The sequence below is a fragment of the Lactuca saligna genome, chromosome 4 (assembly GCF_052625555.1).
Source record: "Lactuca saligna cultivar CGN05327 chromosome 4, ASM5262555v1, whole genome shotgun sequence".
NCBI lineage: Eukaryota > Viridiplantae > Streptophyta > Magnoliopsida > Asterales > Asteraceae > Lactuca > Lactuca saligna.
Genome location: NC_136420.1, coordinates 333,495,557 through 333,516,466, shown reverse-complemented (window position 1 = coordinate 333,516,466; position 20,910 = coordinate 333,495,557). Strand labels below are relative to the sequence as shown.

The window sequence follows — 20,910 nt, the reverse complement described above, 5'->3', positions numbered from 1 at the left end:
CCATGTTTTTGTGTCAAACAAGTCCCAAAACCCCTCAAATGCATGTAAGGATTTTATCTAAGGCCTTTGGAAGTGTGTTGTACCATTTAACTTCACATTTGGATAAAAAATGAAGAGTTTACGGCCAAGGATGTTCTTGGGCCGTAAACTCCCCAAAAATATATGCCAAATTGTCCCAAACTCACTATATGACCTTCTAGGATTTATCTAAGGTGTATGAGACTTTGTTGTACCAATAAAACATACATCTTGAAGGGTTTACAAGAGTTTACGGCCCAAGAACAAGTCTTGGCCGTAAACTCCCCAAAAATGTCACAAATTATGATGTTTAATCCCTTAAAATAGTCCAAGACACATACCACTAAATCAAGGAAGTGAAATAAGACCTTAAACATACACTTTGGAGTGCCACAAGAGTTTACGGCCAAACCCAGGGGGTTTACGGCTGTAAACTCCCAAAGGATGGCTTTTGGGCCATAAACTCCAAAAGAGTGAACTCGTGAACCCTCCCGTAAATCATTCATGACTTTGTACCACTCTCGGGAACCCCTTCTAGGCCTTAAAACCCCGAAAACGATACTAGAATGTCCAAATACTATAATGAAAAGCATAAGATGATTAACTTCTTGTAAAATACATATTTCATATGACATTAGGGTCCTAGAAGGTGCTCAAGAGGTTATTGGGTACCAAACGCTCAATCGACATTTTTACCCGATTTACCCGATTTCCGCGATTTCAGGTGAGTTCATACCCCTTAAATGAACCTTTCAAATGTTTTATATGTTTTAGGGGGAAGATACAAGTTGTATATACATGTTTATGAAAAGTTATACAAGACTATTTTTCAGATTTCAGAATTAATCACATGTGATTCACAACCTGTAGTTCAAATCATATGTGATTAATCACTATGCTTTATAAATAAATCAATTGTCTTCAAAACTACTTTGGATTAAATAACAAGTTTTTAATGTTCCTTTCGTACAATACTTTTGTTAAATAAAGCTCTTTATAAGAATGTAATCATACTAATATATTTATATAAGTAAGACTTGAAAGACTTAGGACCGATAGCTCGCCTTATTTCCTGTTTCTTGTTTGATTGTGGACTTAGGGTAGTAGTTATCCATCCGACTGTCATTGATTTCTTAATTATATATCTCATATATTAGTACAGATTATGAGTACTTCTTAATTCATTAATTACCTGAATCACTACTTGATTAGAACCACATACACTAAATTAACTATAATGGGTATAGTTAAGGACTCTATCCCTTGTTTCCACTATTACTCTACACTACACTACTATAATTCTCTATATTTTGAAGCAATACACTAATAAGAGAATACAATACAAGATATACGAAAGATTACTACACTATAATACAAGAGAATGCACTAATCATGAGACAACTCACTAATCCACTACGGGATACTCTATACGCTATACACTATGCCCGAAGTTTTCCGATAGGAAGACGACACTATATGTATAGATCTATACGGGGCAGACGCTATTACATCCCGACTGATAACTTCAGTCCGAGCCGCTCAGGCCCAGGGATGCTTTTACTCTACTACACTATGCATGACTGGGAAGGTCATGGGGGTTCGCTATTACTCACACTATTGGGAATATACTAGAAAGACACTATAACCACACTAAAATACTAAAAGAAAGATGAAGTAATATCCCGAAGTAAATAAGTATCTAATACTAAAGGATGCTGCACCACTATTATATACTTTAAGAATAACTCACTATATTACATTACTTAATGGTGAGTCACTATTACACCTCTATGATAAATGACATTCAAAGATATAAACAACAGATTTCTTAAGGATTTTCATTTACTATGCAGTTCTGGAGAATATGGGGTTTTCTAAGTTTCACCACTATTTATGATTTCAAACTTCAGTTTTCATAATAATAACTCTAATGCTTTTTATACAAGTACTCACACTAAAACTCTTATGAACTCACCAGCTTTATGCTGATATCCTTTTCAAAATAACTTGTATCTTCAGGTCAAAGATAGACAGGTACAGCAGCAACATTTTTGGAGAAGATGGAGGACAAGACCCATCTCTTATTTGGTTTACTTTTGGTGTTTGTCAAACATTACAAAACACACTTGTAAATACACTTACTATATAAATGAAATGGTTGTATGTTTCTTGCTTTTACTATTATACAATTGTGATGATACTGTACACTACGTCATCCACCCCGAAACGTATTCCGCCGTTATCGGTTTTGGGGTGTGACAAGTGGTTTCACTATCAAGGGTGAAAAACTTAAATAATTTTTAAGTTCCTGAAAAGCATCTTCGTGGTCTCTAGTTCACTCAAACCTTTTGTTCTTCTTCAAGATATCATAGAAAGGCTCACCTTTCTGAGGATCTTGAGATGAACCTGTTAAGTGCTTCTACTCTTGCTGTTAGTCTTTAAATATCCTTTCTTGAGGATGGGGATCTTAAATCGGTGATGACTTTTATTTGCTTCGGACTTGCTTCTATTCCTATTTTAATCACCATGTATCCAAGGAACTTGTCTGATCCCATTCCAAAGTTGCACTTAGAAGGGTTCAACTTCATGTTGTATTCGTCTGGTATGTTGAAGGTCTCCTCAAGATCCTTGATATGATCATCAACTTTCTTTGATTTTACCACCATGTCATCGGTCTATACTTCCATGGTGTCCCCCAGTTTGTCTTTGAACATTTGATTAACTAAACTTTGGTATGTTACACCTGCAATTTTAAGACCAAAGGGCATGTCAGTATAGCAATATATATCTTTTGGGGTAATGAATACATCATCCTCTTGGTTAGATGGTTCCATTTGGATTTGTTGGAAACCCAATGATGCATCCATACATGCTAGCAGTTCATGTCCAGTCGTAACATCTATCATCGAGTCTATGTGTGGTAGGGGAAAGGATACTTGGGACATGCCTTATTTAGATTTGTATAGTCCACACATACTCTCCATTTTTCATTCTTCTTCTGTACGACGATCAAATTGGCTAGCCATCCTGGGACCTTGACTTCTTTGATCATCCTTGTTTTAAGGAGATTTCCTACTTCTTGTTGGATGATCTGGTTTCTTTCAGGTGCTAACTTTCTTCTTTTTTGGTGTACTACTCTGAAAGAAGGATCAATGTTAAGTTTACCTGTTATAATATTTTGTGTATATCTATCATATTCTCATGCTTCCGGGCGAATGTTTTGCTTCTATCTTTAAAGAATTTTATTAGTTCTTTCTCAATTTGTTATGACATTGAGGATCCTATGAGGACTTTGGCGTTAGGATCCTCAAGGTTTAGGGGAACTTCCTTTACATCCTGCTCTCTTGTTTCCATCACATCTCATGCCCCTTGATTTAATTGCTATCCTTGTCGTGGTACCGTTGAAGATTTCATCGAAGTCTTGTAGCATTCCTTGGATTCTTTTTGGTCACCTGTGATTTTTACTGTCCCCCATGGGGTGGGTGTCTTGACACACTGATGATATGTCGAGGGGAAAGCCTTCATATCGTGGTTCCATGGTCTACCTAGTATAACATTATAGGAGGATAATGTATCAATTACACAAAAGCGTTGCATAGAGTTCATCCCCTATATGTAGATAAGTAGCTTTATCTCTCGACTATATATTTTGTTTCCCCATTGAATCCAATCAGTACTGAGGATATTTTGATTATTTTGGCTTCAGGGATGTTCATCATTTTTAAATCATCCATGGGTATGATGTTGACTGAGGATCCTCCATCGACAAAGGATCCTTCTGAGGAAATCGTTGGCGATGTAAAGACTGATCACCAGTCCGTCGTGATGAGGATCGTGGACATCTATTCTATATATTTCGTCGAAGGTAATTTCCTTATCATTTGTGATTGGTGTGTTCTTTTGTGGCCTTTCTTCTTTCTCCATCTTTGACACTTTAACATGTCTTTCTTTTCTTCTTCCAAGGATCTCCTTGAGGTATCCCTTGTTGAGTAGGTGACTAATCGTCTTTTGTAGGGCTATGCAATCTTTAGTAATGTGACAAATCTTACTGTGGTATGCACACCATTTGGAATTATCTTTCTAGGTGGTGGACTTTCCCCCCTTTCTTGGCCATCTTATTTTATCGCCAAGATCCTGCATGGCAAATATTAAACTTGAAACATCCATAGAGAAACAGTAGTCAATGATCTTAGGAAATTCTTCTTCTTCCCCTTCATCTTCGAGGGTATTAACCATATGATGATCGAGTCTGGAATAAGGTTTAGACTTATATGATCTATGGGTCGAGGAGTCAGCCTTCCTATTGGGGTTATCATAGGAGCTTGGTGGGTTGCTCCTCTTTTGGATCTCCTTGTCTCTTCGAGCCTTATGAACCTTAGGTCTCTGCTCCTTACTTCGTCAATTCTTTTGCATGGAGTCATTACAAGGTCTTCGTAGAAATGGGAGTCTTTCTTCAAGCCCATTTTGAAGGCTTCTATGGTAGTTTCCATATCGATGTTGGGGATACTCAGAGCTTCCCTACCAAACCTATTAACGAAATCCCTAAGGGATTCCTTAGGATCCAAAACCACCCGATAGAGATCACTAGTGATCTTCTCGAATGTTCCGCTACAAGAAAACTGGTTCTTAAAAATATTAACTAAATGTGCCAACAAAGTAATAGAATAAGGAGGAACATTTAGCAACCATTTCAAGGTTGATAGTGTGAGGGTTGAACCAAAACCCTTGCATATGCAAGCTTCCTTCAAATGTGTGGGAATGAGGATGATCTCCATTCTTTCCCTGTATGGTACCACATGTTCTTCAAAATTTGTAGTCCCATCATAAGGCTTCATGCTGGGAGTTTGGAAGCGCTTTGGGACTTCGGTGTCAAAAATCACAGGAGCGAATCTTGAGATCCTATGGCTTGTTGGGGAAACTTCTGGTATAGGCTGGACTACTCTAGGTACGCTTGAGAACATCTGTCATAGCTGTTGAAATTCTTTGGCCATGATTGGGTTCATTCCTGCATCAACATTCACAGAGTTAGTGGTAAAAGTGTTATTATTCACAAAGTTACTAGGATCCTTTTTACTAGGATTTTTTTTTTAATTTTTTTAATTTTAATTTTTCATTTTGGACAAATCTACCATTGACATCCAAAAATTACCAAATATAACTACATGTCGATAAAAAAACTCAAGAACCAATTCTCAACAAAATAATTCTACAAATACAAATTTGTAATACCCATAATTCGATAAAGATGGTAAAAATCATTTTTTCCCTTTGGTAAAACTGGAGAGTTATATTTAAATTGAACCTAACAAACATATTTCAATGAAAATACCATAAATCAATCGTTAAAAATACAAATCAAACCTACAAAAATGGAGATTTTACACATTTATTGGACATGTGTAAACTTACATTACATTCTTATTCTTGCCTAGAACTCCATATGACATTCCTTTATGTATTTAGACCTATACATCATCAAATATTGTGAACTCTTTAGCCCAATAGACAAAGTTGGTAAAGAAACAACAAAAAAAAATCCCTATGAATAGGTTACGAGTTATGTGGAGACAAATAATGTGTACCCTCTATTCGCATAAGAATCAACCAAACACACATGACTTTCAATTAGTTGGATCAAGGGCTCAATTGCATTCTCCATTACAATCCCTAGATTTACCAATCTACAAAATTCTGTTAATACAAAAAAATATTAATATTAATCCTATAAGAAAACCAATTTAAACTCTACCTTTCGTAAATGAAGATCAATATTTCCTTGAGCACCACTAACATATCTAAAATTTGAATCTTCATCTCCCATGGTCAATTCAATATGCAACCTAGTATTGTAACTTGCCATATGAAAACTCATATTTATTTTCTAAATGTGACAAAGATTTAAACCAAATCAGAAACCACTTTGCGAAAACACCAAAAAAAAGAGAAACGAAAAGTAACAAGATTTCAGAAAATGGAGATTTTTTTTTACAAACAACAAAACCTTGAAGATCTACTGAGTAAGTGCGATGGAGTTTAGCAACAGTAGTGGTGGCTGCTCGGTGGTGACAACGTTTCCATGATTTCCCTTCCATTCCATTCAACCAAAGATACACAAATTATATAAAAAATTTCCATAATAGGGATTTCAACGTTTTTTTACCTCTTACTAAAATCAACACTTGGGCATTCAATAAACAAAACTAGCTAGAGTCCTACCTCCACTAACAAAATATGCAACGTTATGCATATTAGGAAGGAAAAAACACTATCACGTCAATAACCAACAAATCCACGACAATTAATTCCATTGATAATGATAGGCGAAATACTTAGAAACCTCCATGGCCATCGGAGAGCATTTAGTATCAACATAAAATCTATCAATCAATATCAACATAATATAGATGAAAAGGAAAAATATTTGGATGATTACCATTTATAAGAAACCTCCAACAACCAATCCTTCTTACGCTTATTACCTAACACTTTGCATGTTCAATCATTCCTTCGAATTAATATCATAACCCTAGGTATATAGAAAGTGGCGAGATTTTGGGAGTGATAATTAGGGATTTCAAAATTGAATTTTGTCAAGAGAATTAAATACCATTATGAAAGGAAAGAAATATTTGAATTTTTCGTTTAAAATTTGGGATGAAGTCATGAAATCGACGACATTTGATTTGAGAATCAAATCGTATATGAAAAAAAAAAAAGCTGTAAAAATGTTGTACATAGCACCTTAAAATCATCTAAAACAATCAGACATCTTCTTCGGTTTCTTCGCTAAGAAACCAGTTCCCTCACCCTAAAACCTGCAATGTGAAAATCTGAATGGGTCGTCAAAAAGAAGATAGAAAAAACGGTGAAATAGAAGGGATGTTATTATTGAAGCTAAAAACCTTTAGGAAGATTGTATCGATGACGTAAGGAGGATAGTTATAATCTTGTTCCGAAGTATGAAAAGAGACATAAGAGATGTGTTTTGATGGTGGTTTCATGGTGCAATGTGGAGACATTACGGATTCGCATGCGTATGCATTTTTTTAAAAGAAAAGGCATTTGATTTTTTTTTTTTTTTTTTTTTTTTGTGAGGATAACATCATCAAATTAATCCGATGGTGGAAAACTATTAAGAAAAGGGACCTTATTGTTGAAGGTAATGTAATAAAGTTTATGTTTTAACATATATAGAGATAGAGATTAAGAGGGTGTCATATTATATTAGAAGCTTTGAAAACAAGACATCGTTGTTAATGAATTGATGACAATAAATGGATTTTGGGTAATAATTGTTATGGAATACTTTTTAAGTCAAACAAGTATTAAGCTTATTTTGTATTACTTCCACCTTTACCCTTTGTAAAAATTAAACACATAAATGGATTAAAAACGTTTATTTTAGACAACAATGTAAAATTAGCAATATGACATTTAGTGGGTGTTTCGAGTAGCTTTTAAAAAAAGCTTATTAGCTTTTTAGCTTTTTAAAAAGCTAATAAGCTAAAAAAGTGTTTGTCTATTTAAAAAACGTTTTTTAAAACAACTTTTTGGATAAGAAAAAGTAAAGCTTTCAAAAAACTGAAAAATTATAGCTTTTTAGTTTTTTAATCATTTTACTCTTGAAAAAACAGTTTTTCACATCCAAACACTTTTTAAAACCAACTTTTTCTAAAAGCCATAAGCTAATAAGCATTTTTCTTAAAAATCATTTTTCATTTAAAAAAAAACTAACTCAAACATACCCTTAATATTGTATTAAAAAAAGTCTTTGAACATTTGTGATTCAATACAATTTTTTAAAATATGTTAATACTTTTTTTTATTAATATAAGTTGAAGTAATTATTTATTCATCATTTCTATCGTATTTATTTTGAAAATTATTAATGTTTATGAAATCTTATTTTATTGGGCAAACAAAATTATGTTTTTATTTATAAAATCTATGTTATTTTACTTTATCAATTGTGGTTTTTACAAGTTTAAACTTATGTGGTTTGTAAAACCACAATAATAAAAGAAATAACCTAGAAGAACAAAACATACTCATCCATACATTCTTAAAACTTCTTCGATTCGTTACTTGCAGTTCGAGTACTTCATTCAATCGATGACCTATTGGTGTAGAAAAATGGAATGATCGTCACTTGCTAGTCATGGGATATGGACAAAATCTAGATGAAAACGATAAAAATAACTTTAAAAATAGACCTTTTGTTCCTCATTTGCGAGATATGTTCACGAATAAATAAAATTGGTTGAAACCGGTAATATAAACCTAGTTTATGGTTATTTAAATGCATAACTTTTCAATCATTTCTAATAAATCAAAAATTTTTTGCCACATGTTATTTTTTTATTTGGACACATGTTATTTTTTAATATTTTTGTATAAATCTTTTTCCATTTGTCATTTTTTAATTTTTTTTTATTTTTTCTTAATTGACATATGACATTTACACATCAATTAATAATTGGTTTAATTAAATTAAAAATAATTAATAAAACAATATTACTACTAAAATATTGTATTTAATATGTTTCCTTTTAATTTTAAATTTTCAAATTTAAATAATTTATTTAAACCTTACATAATAGAAGTCTCGCAACTATTTCTCTAAAATATTTATTTGATTTTGTGGAGAGTGAGACTAATCAAATTATGAAACTTAATGCCAATTGGCGATAATGTCCACGGATACTTTCCTTATTTCAAATCCAAACTTTTTTTTTTTTAAATTCAAAATCTTCCCCCACTTCTTTTTTAATTTTGATACAAATAAGTACATCCCATCCCTAATTAAATAATTAATCACCAACTAATGATAAGTGATAACCCATCGCTTTTAACTTTGGGGTTGAAACGTCACTTCATACCATAAATCAAGGGCCATTCTGAATTTTCCACCACCCCATTTATCCCTACATCTCCATTCTCCTCGGCGGTGACTTGTTTAATTTTCCCGTGTTTGCCGGCCGTACGTCGGTAATAACATCATCTGCCGTCGTTTTCCCGACGCCGGCGACAACCTCGCTTCTAAAACCCTAAAAATTCACATTTCTACGTGCACTCATTGCTTCAATCTGATCGTTTTGCTTCCGTTTTGTTTTTCTCCTATTAAGGTTATTTGTTATTTTTTTTATCGATTCAGTTATCACCATTTTTACTGTTTGTGCACTGTTTATATTCGCTTTAATGCATTATATTCGCTTAATAATTGATTGCGATTTCAAATCTGTATTTGTCGTCGTCTGAACTACTTGCCAAATGCAGATAGGGGTTCTATTGTTGGATCTGTCGGTCTGAATCACAACTTCCTGGTCAAAGCATAGAGCAAATCCGAGGTATCTTGCTCTCTTCTTCTTCTTTTTGCTTGTTGTAGCATTGTTTATTTCTCCAAATGATTTTGAATTCGAAGATGCCGTTTACAAATCCGTTGAACATTATAGGGTTTGTTCGTGGCGCATCGTGTAAATCCAACTTGCACAATTCTTATGTTGAGTCTTCTGGTTTTCAGACTGTGCTAGGAGTGTTCTACAGTTTTCTCTGCAGATTCGTGTGTTATATGGCATACTATGCGTAGATTTGTGCTTACAATGAAACATCTTTTCTTAAGCATTGAAATCATGAGTTTATTAGCTGATGTTTCATTTAGTTACCATTTGTTTTAGTGTAGTTCGCTCCCACAAGGATCTGACTCTTAGATTCTGTTCTGGTAGATGTGTATACTTTGTTTTGGTTGATCTATAATCTGTGAATCTTTTTATGCTATGAATTCTCGACATTGTCTATGTGTGGGTGATGTTCATGATGATCTGTGATGTAAGTTGCAAGCTTGTGTCATGTGACAACAAACTATGATTCTTGATACTGATCTTTATGACTTTGGTAGTAAAAGATCATTTCATATGCACTGAATGTTCATCCCTGATCACTAACATCGCCAACTATCAATCTCCAAATCTCAAAACTCATCTCCAATAATAGTTATATTCCAGATGTTTGAACCTTAACTCTCTGACTCAATTTATGTTACAGCTGTACAATGATGTCTGAAACTGCTCTTAGAGATCTTAATTTGCTGCCTAAATCTGAGAGAACAAACGAGAGCTCAAGTAAAGACATCTTAACAAAGCCATATGTTGAACCAAGAAAAAACATTGTTCCTTTAGTTGAACCACCTGTGAAAGGAACCGAAGATGCACATGCTAGCGCTGACGTGGCAGTTGCAGAAGTTGAATACATTGAATCTGAGAAACTTGAAGATCTTGAAGATGTTGAAAATAGTCTCAAAGTATGTTATTACCTAATACAATATCTGTGTGAAACTATGATGTTATTTTTGCTTATTTTTCACATTCTTGTTTCCTCTAAAAGGTGCTTCTATCTGGATTAGAGTCTAAAGAGTGGGTTTCCCTTTGTGAAACACTCAACAACGTACGTCGTTTTTCAATATACCACAAGGAAGCCTTGCATGACATACTGTAAGCCTTTCTCTTTTCCATTACATACCAATAGAAATTGACGATTCTACCCTTCTCTTGACCATTGCCTCCTCAATTAACAGGGACAATGTGATTACCCTTGTTGTGAAAGCCTTGAAGAATCCAAGAAGTGCTGTTTGCAAAACTGCAATCATGACATCTGCTGACATTTTCAAAGCATTTGGGGACCTTGTAGTCGATTCTTTGGATCCTATGGTAATTGTTTGTTTTCAACATGCATTTGATCTATTATTTGTATAATAAGGTTATGTTTACTCTTTGAAATTCATTTTTTTTTTTTTTTTTTTTTTTTTTTTTGGGTTCTAATTTGGTGGATTCTGTTTACTTTTATAGCTTGTGCAACTTCTTCTGAAATCTTCTCAAGACAAGAGATTTGTATGTGAAGCTGCTGAAAAGGCTTTAATAACTTTAACAATTTCAGTTTCCCCTGTTTTGTTGTTACCTAAATTGCAACCTTATCTTAAACACCGAAATCCTCGTATTCGTGCAAAGGCTTCATTGTGTGTTTCTCGTAGTGTCCCACAACTTGTAAGTATTCGTTCTTAGTACCACTTTTTTTTTTTTTTTTTTATAATGTTTTTTCTTTATAATAGTAAGTAATTTTTGACTATTTTATTTGTTATGAAGGGGGCTGATGGAATCAAAGAATATGGAATTGACAAATTGATCCAAATCGCTTCATCTCAACTAAGCGACCAGCTGCCCGAATCACGGGAGGCTGCCCGAGCCCTCCTATTGGACCTACAAACTGCATACGTTAAATCCCCTGTTTTGGCTCCACAACAAGACATTGACATACCAGTACTTCCACCTTCTGACCAATCAGAAGAGGACACGTCATCATCATCATGTGTCCAACAAGCTCAACCTCCTCCTCAGGTACATTATTATTCTTGGGACGAATTCTGTGAATCTAATCTTCCAAAGTTAAGTGCACAAGCCGTCCTACGTGTCACTACTACTGTTACACGTGAGGGGTTGTAACACACCAAACTATATACAATTCCTTATTATTGACTACTGTTTGAATTTTTTTTTTTTTTTTTTTTTTTTTTAATTCCTCTCGAGTATTATTTTTTTTCACTTGTAAATGCTTTTGCATTAAGTTTGAAAGAAGGCGATTGAAGTATTATTATGTAGTTTAGATATTTGTCCTAAACGTGGAGTATATTGTTTCATTTCGAATTGCATGCTATTCACTTCTTTGTCACATGCTCAAGTTTTGCCAATGCGCTTCTTTAATTTTTTTTTTTTTTTTTTTTTTTTTTATTAACTTATCATTCAAAAATCCTTATAGTACTATGGTCAAAACTCTTGGAAGACGTAATTATCGTTTGAAGTGTGCGTTGCTTCTTTTGACATTTTATAGTTTGTAACTCTTTATCTTTTTATAAATTCTCATATAAATGATGGAGCTATAATTTAATAAGATGTAAGTGCGACGATAAATTTGAGAGGAAATTACACATTTGGTTCAGGTGGTTGGCACAGTTATGCACTTTTGGTACTAGTTTTGAAAATTTGACATGGATGGTCACTATGGTTGGCAAATATTGCACTTTTGGCCCCTGTTGCCATTTTTCTGCTAAGTGCATATGAAACCACTTAAATGTTCATGTTTTGTTTTTTTGCTTTTATTTTTTGTTGTTTAGATTATTAGGGTGTGTTTAGGTTAGATTTTTTTTATCACAAAAGTGATTTTTAAGAAAAATGGTTATTAACTTATGACTTTAGGAAAAACGGATTTTAAAAAATGTTTGGATAGGAAAAACTGTTTTTTAGGAGTAAAATTGTTAAAAAATAAAATCAAGGATTTTTTCAGCTTTTTGAAAGTTTTACTAAAGGATTTACTTTTTTCTATCCAAAAAGCTGTTTTAAAAAGTGTTTTTTAAATACACAAATACTTTTTTAGCTTATTAATTTTTTGAAAAGCTAAAAAACTATTTTCAAAAGCTATTCCAAAGACCCACTTAGGGGGTTATTGGTTTAGCTTTTGAGAGGGTAAAAATCTTTTTAGGAAAAGTTGCAAAAAGTTATGTTTACCTGACTTTTCCAAAAAATTTATTTTCTTTATATCAAAAAATAGCTTTTATGCCTAAAAAGTTGCAAAAAGTTAGGTTTATCTGATTTTTTCAAAAAGTTTATTTTGTTTATATTAAAAAGTAACTTTTATGTTTTTACCAAACATCTTTTAGTTTTTTATGTTTTCCTAAAAGCCAAAAAATGTTTTAAAAGATAAAACAAACAACCCTTTAAGAGTAAATTAGAATATACAACCAACACCACTTTATACCACCACGGCCATCGTTTTTCACTACTAACACCAATGTATGCCACAACCACCAAAAACCTTTTTTTTTGTCAAAACCTGAAATTGACAAAAACCAATTGCAATTTGTTTGTCTTGCAAAGAATGTTGTTGCAAATGTGCATGGCATATGAACTACACACTAGTTTAGGAGAAGCTTGAACAATTATATTAAGGCAAAAACATCTTGAATCGGTTGTATATCTAGGAACGACTTCACACTCTTATGTATGATAATGTAAGCTTTTTGTTAATAACAGCGTTTTAAAACCATAGGCAATTAGAGTAATCTCTAAGGTGAGAACTCATTGAGACATTTTAATGTGTAAAAATAGACCTTGAATTATATTAGATGTTTTGCCTTAGGAGAAAAGATTATAAGGCAGTAATTTTGCTTTAAGAAGGTATGTTTTTAGCATGCATAAATGGGAAGAGGAAACACTTTCATGATAATCCAACATGATCGGAATATGGGCTTGTCAAGAAATATTGCTCGGTGGAACGAATTCGACAAAAGGCTCTGATTCAACTAATGATGTGCCATCATGAGAAATTGTGTATTTTTGTTTCCGGGTCCACAAGTTTTTGAACACCCCAAACAAAGTCCATAACAATGAACACACATTTTTATTAATGAGAGTAAGAGTAAAGAGTAATTATAGAACACAATATTGTTGTTTATCTTCAACAATAATTATAATATAACAATACGTAAATGTAAAACATGCAAAAGTTAATATATATATATATATATATATATATATATATATATATATATATACACACTGAATACAAGTATCTATTATTAGTTGGACCTAGAGCTACTCTGCTTCAAAGAAGGTAACCACTTTTTCTCCACTAGTTAAACCTAACAAAAGTCGGGGGTCGACGACCAACTGAGTTGGTCGGTCAACCATGGACAAGTATTGGCCGAGGACAAAATTGTTGTTTGGTGGTTGTCGAGGCCAACAAAAATAAATAACCCTAAATCTTGTACACTAAAATAATATATAGTAGTAAAGCGGTCGAATCCACGAAGATTGGTTCTATTTGTTACGCAATGTAAATCTCTTTGTAAAAATACTTGTAACATGACAATAAAAGTAAAATGGAGGTTTTAGTCTTTTGAAATATTTGAAAGAAAACTAGAACTAAACTTAGATTTAAAGAACACAAGTAAACAAAAGCAAGAATTTGATGTAAAATCAAGAAGAGAGAGATGGTTGACTTAAGGTTTTTCCACTTGAACATTTGATGAAAATGTCATTAGAATCCAATAGTGCAATACTTGTTTTAAATATTTAATTTGGCTATAGTAATCCAAGAAGCTTGAGATTACCTAGATTTTTCTTAGTTAATAAAATAGCTAGAAAAGCTCATAACATATTTCATTAGTTAAAGTCACAATTTCCATTAAACATGTAACTAGTGAAAATTAACTAGCATTATGAACCAAAAAGTCACCAAATCCAAAAGGAATCAAATACTTTAACTATCATGTTGGAGAAAATGTATTTTTGATTGTGTGAAGTGATAACTAACACAAGAATTAGTTACTGCTTGCTAATTTGAAGATCCATTACTTAATCAAGAAATTAACTAACAAATGACTACAAATATATTTAAACTCATTAATAAAAAAATATACAAGTAGCAAGAAAATATTAAAACATAAAGTATTTTCATAAAGATTCAAGAACAAGTTCATGGAGTTCCTCACCAATCAATTCAAGTGATTTCACAAATGTCAACCAATATTAGTTTAGCTTAACATTGCTAAACTCAAGAAAACAAAGTAAGAGTAGATTATACTAAACGTCTAGCAAGAATCAAGAGCAAAAAGATGATGTTTTCGATGTGTTCTTGACCTTCAATATGCTCCAAAATCTCTAGAGAAACCTTCAAATTTCGGATGTATAGAAGTGTGCAAAAGATGCACACCAACCTTCCTCAAATAGCTCTCATTATGAAATTTCGAAAGTGCACCCGCACGTTTGGGTGCGGCCGCACAGCTGTGTGCGGGTGGCTTGCACGAGTGGTGCCTGATGTGGGCTTGTTTGAGTTTTGGCCTCCACAACTTAGTCCATTAGCCCAGTTTTGAGTCTAATCAGCTCCTAGCCCATTTTTCTTCAAATTTTCTTCATTTTAAGCCCAATTTGGCTTCTTCAAATCACTAACATCTCATGTACCCGCCCGATCAATAATCCTCGCATTTATAAATATTCTTCCATTTTCTTGCAAATTAAAGCTCATCTGCGCCAAGCCTTCAAATAATGAACAAGCTTACTCCATGCATCATCTCCATTAATTATCAAGCCATAATCCTTGTTGTCTTCCAAGTCCACATGCTTCCTAAAGATCATGCTCCGCTAGTCTCTTTAAAATCTATAATTACGCTCACAGAACTAGAAAGTACCCGAAATAGTCATAAAATAACAAAAAGAAAAATATACATGAAAATTAGCTCTATGAATGAAATATGCTAAAATAAACTATAAAAAGAAGTAAATAAAATGAAACTATCATTGTTACAGAAAATTGAAGAATTAAATGTTTTATAAAAAAATAAGGGGAAATAACATAAACATCCTCATGTGATTTGCACATGATGGGTGTTACTGGTGGATGGGAATTAGGGAAACATAATGAAAAGGGAAAGACCAGAACTGTTAATTTAATTTGAAATAGGATCAAATTCGCAACAATCGCCAACTTGGACTAAAGATGTTATCATGTTATGCTGAACAAACCTCGAGAGTCGAGACAAAACATATAATATAATCTACTCTACATTTTATGTCTTAAAAAAATTAAACATCTTTCGATTTGTTTTTATTTAATTCATTTATTTTTGAGTTAGTTCTTTTACTTATTTAATCTGCTAATAATAAAAATGGAAAATGACTTGCGAGGGTAATTACATTTTCCTCTTGTTCACGTTTAGGTAACTTCACTTTTTTGCACACATTGGATCATTTAACTTATTAAATGTGTTCACATATAACCAATGTCACCTGCTTTAGGAGGTGACAATGGTCATATTTGAACATATTTAACAAGTTAAATGGTCAAATGTGTAAAAAAAAGAAAATTATTTAAATGTGAACAATTTTGTTTTTACAATTTCTTAAAAAAAATTATAATTTCTTACAATTTTTATGATATATATATTTTTTTCTTATAGGTTTTTCTAATACAATGTTTTAAATCTTTGTTTATAATTTATTTTTAACTTTTTTTTTTTAATTCTTTCATATAATTTTAATACACGTGCTTGTAAACCAAATATTTCATAAATGTTTAAAATTTTCTTACAAATATTTAACTTCTTACAAGTATTTAACTTTTTTTCATATACATAATTTCATACAATTTTATTCATAACGTTCACATATTTATTTCTAAACTTTCTTTTATAACATTTTTAAAGTGTTTTACAGATTTTGTATAATAATTTAATATTTTCTTATAACATTTTAAAATACTTTCGTTAAATAATAGTTTAAAACGTTGTATTAAAAAAATTAAAACTTTATAACTTCTTATTAAAAGGTATTAAAAATTTAAATAATTTTAAAACTTTTACATTATATAATTTTTTTTTTTATTTGCTAAGTAATAGTGTTACATATTTAATTTATTTAATTTTATTGTTAGATACTATTTACTTTAAAAATATTGGATATGCTTAAAAACAAAAGAAAACAATTAAAAGAGACTATAAAATATTTCACAAAACAAAAACGTATTTATCAATTAAATAATAAAGTTTAAAACTGATCAATATTTAATTAATATTTTAGAAATTATGAATATTTTAAAAATAACGTTTAAGAAAAATAATCCAAACAAATATGAAAAATAAAACCACTTTTAAAAGTGGTGAAAATAATTTATCAAGGTAATTAATTTTTCGTTTTATTCAGATTTAAACAACTTTGTTTTTTCGTACACAGTTAACTTGTTAATTTGTTCACATATTATTATTATCACATGCTATAACCGGTGACAATGACAATATGTGAATACACATAACCAGTTAAATGGTCAAATATATAAAACCTAAAAGTAAACAAAATGATAAAAATAATTACATAGTAAGTCATTTTCCCATAATAAAACGTCAAACATGACAAACATAACCAAATATATCACTAACGATATGTTACCACTTGAAAATAGAAATCCGATATAACTTAGTCTCAAGAATCGTTTTTGGCTCCAAATATATATACAAAACAAAAGGTATTCCACTATTCCGTATTTGGGATTACAAAATAAATAAAAAGTGACACAACAGCTCCCTATACTATTTACTAATTACAACAAACACCCACCATCGCATGCATCAACATTTTTGGCCCTTGGACAGATCCAAGCTTCTTAAACTTGTACCATATGTAGTGTATGTTGTACCTTTGTCACTTTCAAAACCTAGGCTCATCCGGTTTAAACAATTGAGGCATTTTAAGACTCGTAGACGAATCAACAGAAGAAACTTTATGATGACCGATTCCTTTTCTTGTATTCGTAGCAAACCTCGACGCCAAAACAGTCGCCCCAACACCAAACTGTTGTTCACTGCTACTGCCCGGAGTACCATCGTTACCCGACTCCTCATAATAAAACCCTTCCATCAACTCCTGAAGAGCCAATTCCTTTGCGAGCTTTCTTCTTTTATATTTGCGCCATGCTGCTTGAATTAAAGCCGCGCCCCATGTTCGCCATTGATGGGAATAATACCGGAACGCGTGTTGGAGTTTTTTACTATGTAGGTATTTGAATTGATTCGCGACGAATTTTAAATCTTCAGCGCGTAACGCAAAGCCTTCGACTTCGGTTAGGGTTCGGACGGATCTTGTGGAGGAAGGGTAGCTTGTGGCATTAGGGAGTAGGGCCCACGTGAGTAGCTCTTCGCCACAAAAGTCACCGGGTCGAAGGGTGATTGAATTGAAGAATCCAGATCTTCCGCCGTCTGTTGTTGAGGATTCTAGTTGTCCGCGAATTATGAACAACATCTCGTTTACCGGATCATCTTCACGAACAATGTATGTGCCCTGCGTGCTTAGGGATGACACCAGGCGTTCGCAGATCGCATCCAAAAGGTTGTCGTCCATTTGTGAGAAGAATGGGACCTACATCCACCAAGTATCATTAAAGCATCCGAAATAATAAAAAGAATTTGACACATCATCCTTATCTCAAAAACACAAATAATATATCTTATATCCAGTATCCACTATACTATAATAAATCTTTTTCAAATCGGTATTCTGTAATATATATATATATATATATATATATATATATATATATATATATATATATATATATATATATATATAATATTCTTATAGTAGAAAATAAAATTTATATTAAATAAATTTGAACTTGGAGTTACATAACAATAAAATCATAAGTATTATTTAATTTAAATATTTATAACTGTTAATACTAAAATTTGTATATTTGTCAACATTAGTAGCTTTTTATATTTTTTTATAACTAAAAAAAACTAGTTTTGTAAGTTTTAGAATATCTAATGTACTTATTCTACATTATATTAAATGAAAGAATGATCTTTTTGTAATTAATAAAGTATAAGAATAAAAGATAAAAATAATTATGAAACAAGTCAAAAACGTACTCGTCGAACAAGGTTAAGGCAGAGATGGCGTTGGATTTCACGGCGGAGATCGATGGGTAACGACTGGAGAATATATTCTTCATCGACGCCTCTCGTCGCCAGCCATTTATACTGAACAAATCGCCGGATTCTGTCTGCTAATTCCTCCGGTAACTGACGGTGTCTCATCCACTCCTCCGTGTCTCTTCTTTTAATCCTCCACTCTTCCAGTCTTAACGTCATCGATTGCAAATACGTCTTCATTTCAATACAAACATCATATCTTTTATCAATCAAAAACATTTTTTACAAATAACTGATTAAATCATGTAACTTAAATGCCTAATTAATTAAATATATATACCTGCATGTTTCCTATCAATTGTGCGAATAGAATCAAGCCTCCGATACATATGAAGATGCAGAACAACGTCTCTCCTATATAGATGCTCGTGTCCAGATTCTGTCCATATGAACTGTGTAAAAAGAAGAAGAAATTGAAATCGGAATCGGAAGTAATTAATCTATTCATTTTCATATTAATTCATACCTCAAATTTCTCAAACCCCACCAAAGGCAATATAAATACTTCTCGAAGAACTTAGAAGAAGCAACTTCGCTTGTGAAAGCATCTGCAAACATTCCGAATTTAAAAGGAGAAGATTCATTGCTAGCATCACATAGAGTTCTCAAGCTTGTGGATTCAAGCCATTTCTTGCGATCTGGATTATCAATGCTTTTACAATCCAAAAAACTCATACAAACTTTTTCAGCCATCTCCTCTTTACATCCTTGTTGCCAACATGAATGTTGTCTCCCTATAGACATCGAATACCATGTAGCCCCAAGGACCTGAGTCAGATTCAACAGAGATGAGATTCAATGTCTGAATCAATTAAGAACCCTAGAAAAATTGGGTGAAAAAGATTGATGCGTAAGTACATGACTAGCTAGCATGTAAAGTAGAAGATTGTAAGCAGCTCCTGCCCAAGCTGTCTTAGCTACAAACCCTGTAGATTTTATAATCCGCTGATTTAGTGGAAAAATCACAAACAATCGAGGGATGTACTGAATCAGAACGATGAGTGATAGTGTATTGTTAGCATGATCTTTGGTGTTCTTATTTGTTGCTGGTATGATCAGCTTGTGAACTATCTGCAACACAAAACAACTTCCAATCACTTTACAATTCTGCATAACAGATCGAGCTATGAATTGATTCGGTAACGATCAACGAAATCCCCAATTTTCTATAGAAGAATCAACGAAAACATAAAACTTAAGATTTGAAATTGGAGATGTTGATAACGAATTAGAAACTAGCCTGGGGTAATGGAAGCATAGCAGCGACATCAATTACGAAATCAGACTTCAAATATCGCCGAGCAATCTGACGCTTGTCCATAACGAGTTCGCCTCTGCCGAAAACCTTAGAGCTTGGAGCAATAAACGCAGTGCGAAACTTCATGACGATGTGAACGACGAAGAAAATATCTGCAAATGAACGCCAGGTATTGATGGCGATCGCGGCGGCGTGATCTTTGGTCATGCAGGTGTCTCCGCCGACGTATGGAAGGTAGAAATAAAGGGGATCGATGAAGAGAGAGACGAGGCACACCACGAGGAAAAATTGGTACCATCGAGTCACAGCTTCTCCGTTTGGATCGAGGATCTGGTAATGCCAAAACGTCGCGCTGTTAGCTTTATCTGTGGCGATTGTATTCGACGTCGGCCGCGTAAATTGTTGGCGGAGACGGGTGGCAGGCGTTGTCAGCACCCGATTCATCATCCCTCACGGCGGTGACAAGGCCCGTTAGGGTTCCGATTATGGTGGTTGAAATTTCAGCGGGTGACGATAAATTACGCGCGAAAAAAATATGGTGTATGGCGATGAACTTCTGATAACAGAAACCAAAAGTAAAACTTACATAAATTATACTTGGATTGTTTGTGATCAGCAAGATTAGTCCTTGAAGTTTGTTCTTCTTGTATGTGTTCTTCTAACTGAGATTTGTTTTTCATTTTAGCCCTCTCTTCTATTTTCATATGTAAAAATATGTTAGTTTATTACCTAAACTAGGTGTAAGACCAATCTATTATATGGGTTAATTAAAAATAAATAATTATAAAGATCTAAATATTTAAGAACTTTGAATTTATAAGAAAATAAAAAAATAATAAATTATTACAATTGATATTTTTATCTTTTAAATTCAAATAAATAAACAAAATAAATTAATAAGGTTTAATTTGATTATTTTGAAATAATAAGTTAAGTCCATTAATGAAATTGATATTCATTTATTACTACATTTATTGTAATTATTACATTAAATTATAATGTGGAATTTATTAAAATAGAAAAAACCCATAAAATGACATGTGGAAAAGAAATTAATTCAAAATAACCACAAAATGACATTTGGCAAAATGGATGAGAGTGTGACATG

General features: G+C 32.7%; 2 protein-coding genes across 2 annotated transcripts; one reads left to right on the top strand and one right to left on the bottom strand.

Annotated features, from left to right (window-relative positions):
* The first annotated feature begins 8,942 nt into the window (after window positions 1-8,942).
* On the top strand, window positions 8,943-11,736 carry LOC145044149 (uncharacterized). Its single transcript, XM_078992982.1, has 7 exons — window positions 8,943-9,143; window positions 9,295-9,365; window positions 10,060-10,315; window positions 10,399-10,505; window positions 10,589-10,721; window positions 10,860-11,054; window positions 11,154-11,736. The coding sequence occupies exons 3-7, from the start codon at window positions 10,067-10,069 to the stop codon at window positions 11,508-11,510; spliced, it is 1,041 nt and encodes a 346-aa protein (XP_078849108.1). The 5' UTR covers window positions 8,943-9,143; window positions 9,295-9,365; window positions 10,060-10,066; the 3' UTR covers window positions 11,511-11,736.
* Window positions 11,737-17,139: 5,403 nt separating this feature from the next.
* Window positions 17,140-20,314, bottom strand: CNGC18 (cyclic nucleotide-gated channel 18). The gene is made up of 6 exons (XM_078988108.1): window positions 19,785-20,314; window positions 19,403-19,615; window positions 19,011-19,312; window positions 18,825-18,936; window positions 18,482-18,718; window positions 17,140-17,969 (listed from the first exon to the last, which is right to left on the bottom strand). Exons 1-6 carry the CDS (start codon window positions 20,247-20,249, stop codon window positions 17,262-17,264), a joined length of 2,037 nt encoding a protein of 678 aa, XP_078844234.1. The 5' UTR covers window positions 20,250-20,314; the 3' UTR covers window positions 17,140-17,261.
* Window positions 20,315-20,910: the final 596 nt, after the last annotated feature.

Excerpts from the sequence above, each read along its gene's own strand:
- LOC145044149 (XM_078992982.1), top strand. The coding sequence starts at position 10,067 with ATGATGTCTGAAACTGCTCTTAGAGATCTTAATTTGCTGCCTAAATCT. Across the intron at positions 10,506-10,588 it reads GAAGCCTTGCATGACATACT|GGACAATGTGATTACCCTTG; the intron begins GTAAGCCTTTCT and ends CTCAATTAACAG. Across the intron at positions 10,722-10,859 it reads TCGATTCTTTGGATCCTATG|CTTGTGCAACTTCTTCTGAA; the intron begins GTAATTGTTTGT and ends TTACTTTTATAG.
- CNGC18 (XM_078988108.1), bottom strand. The coding sequence starts at position 20,249 with ATGATGAATCGGGTGCTGACAACGCCTGCCACCCGTCTCCGCCAACAA. Across the intron at positions 19,616-19,784 it reads CTATGCTTCCATTACCCCAG|ATAGTTCACAAGCTGATCAT; the intron begins GCTAGTTTCTAA and ends TTTGTGTTGCAG. Across the intron at positions 17,970-18,481 it reads GCCTTAACCTTGTTCGACGA|GTCCCATTCTTCTCACAAAT; the intron begins GTACGTTTTTGA and ends TGGTGGATGTAG.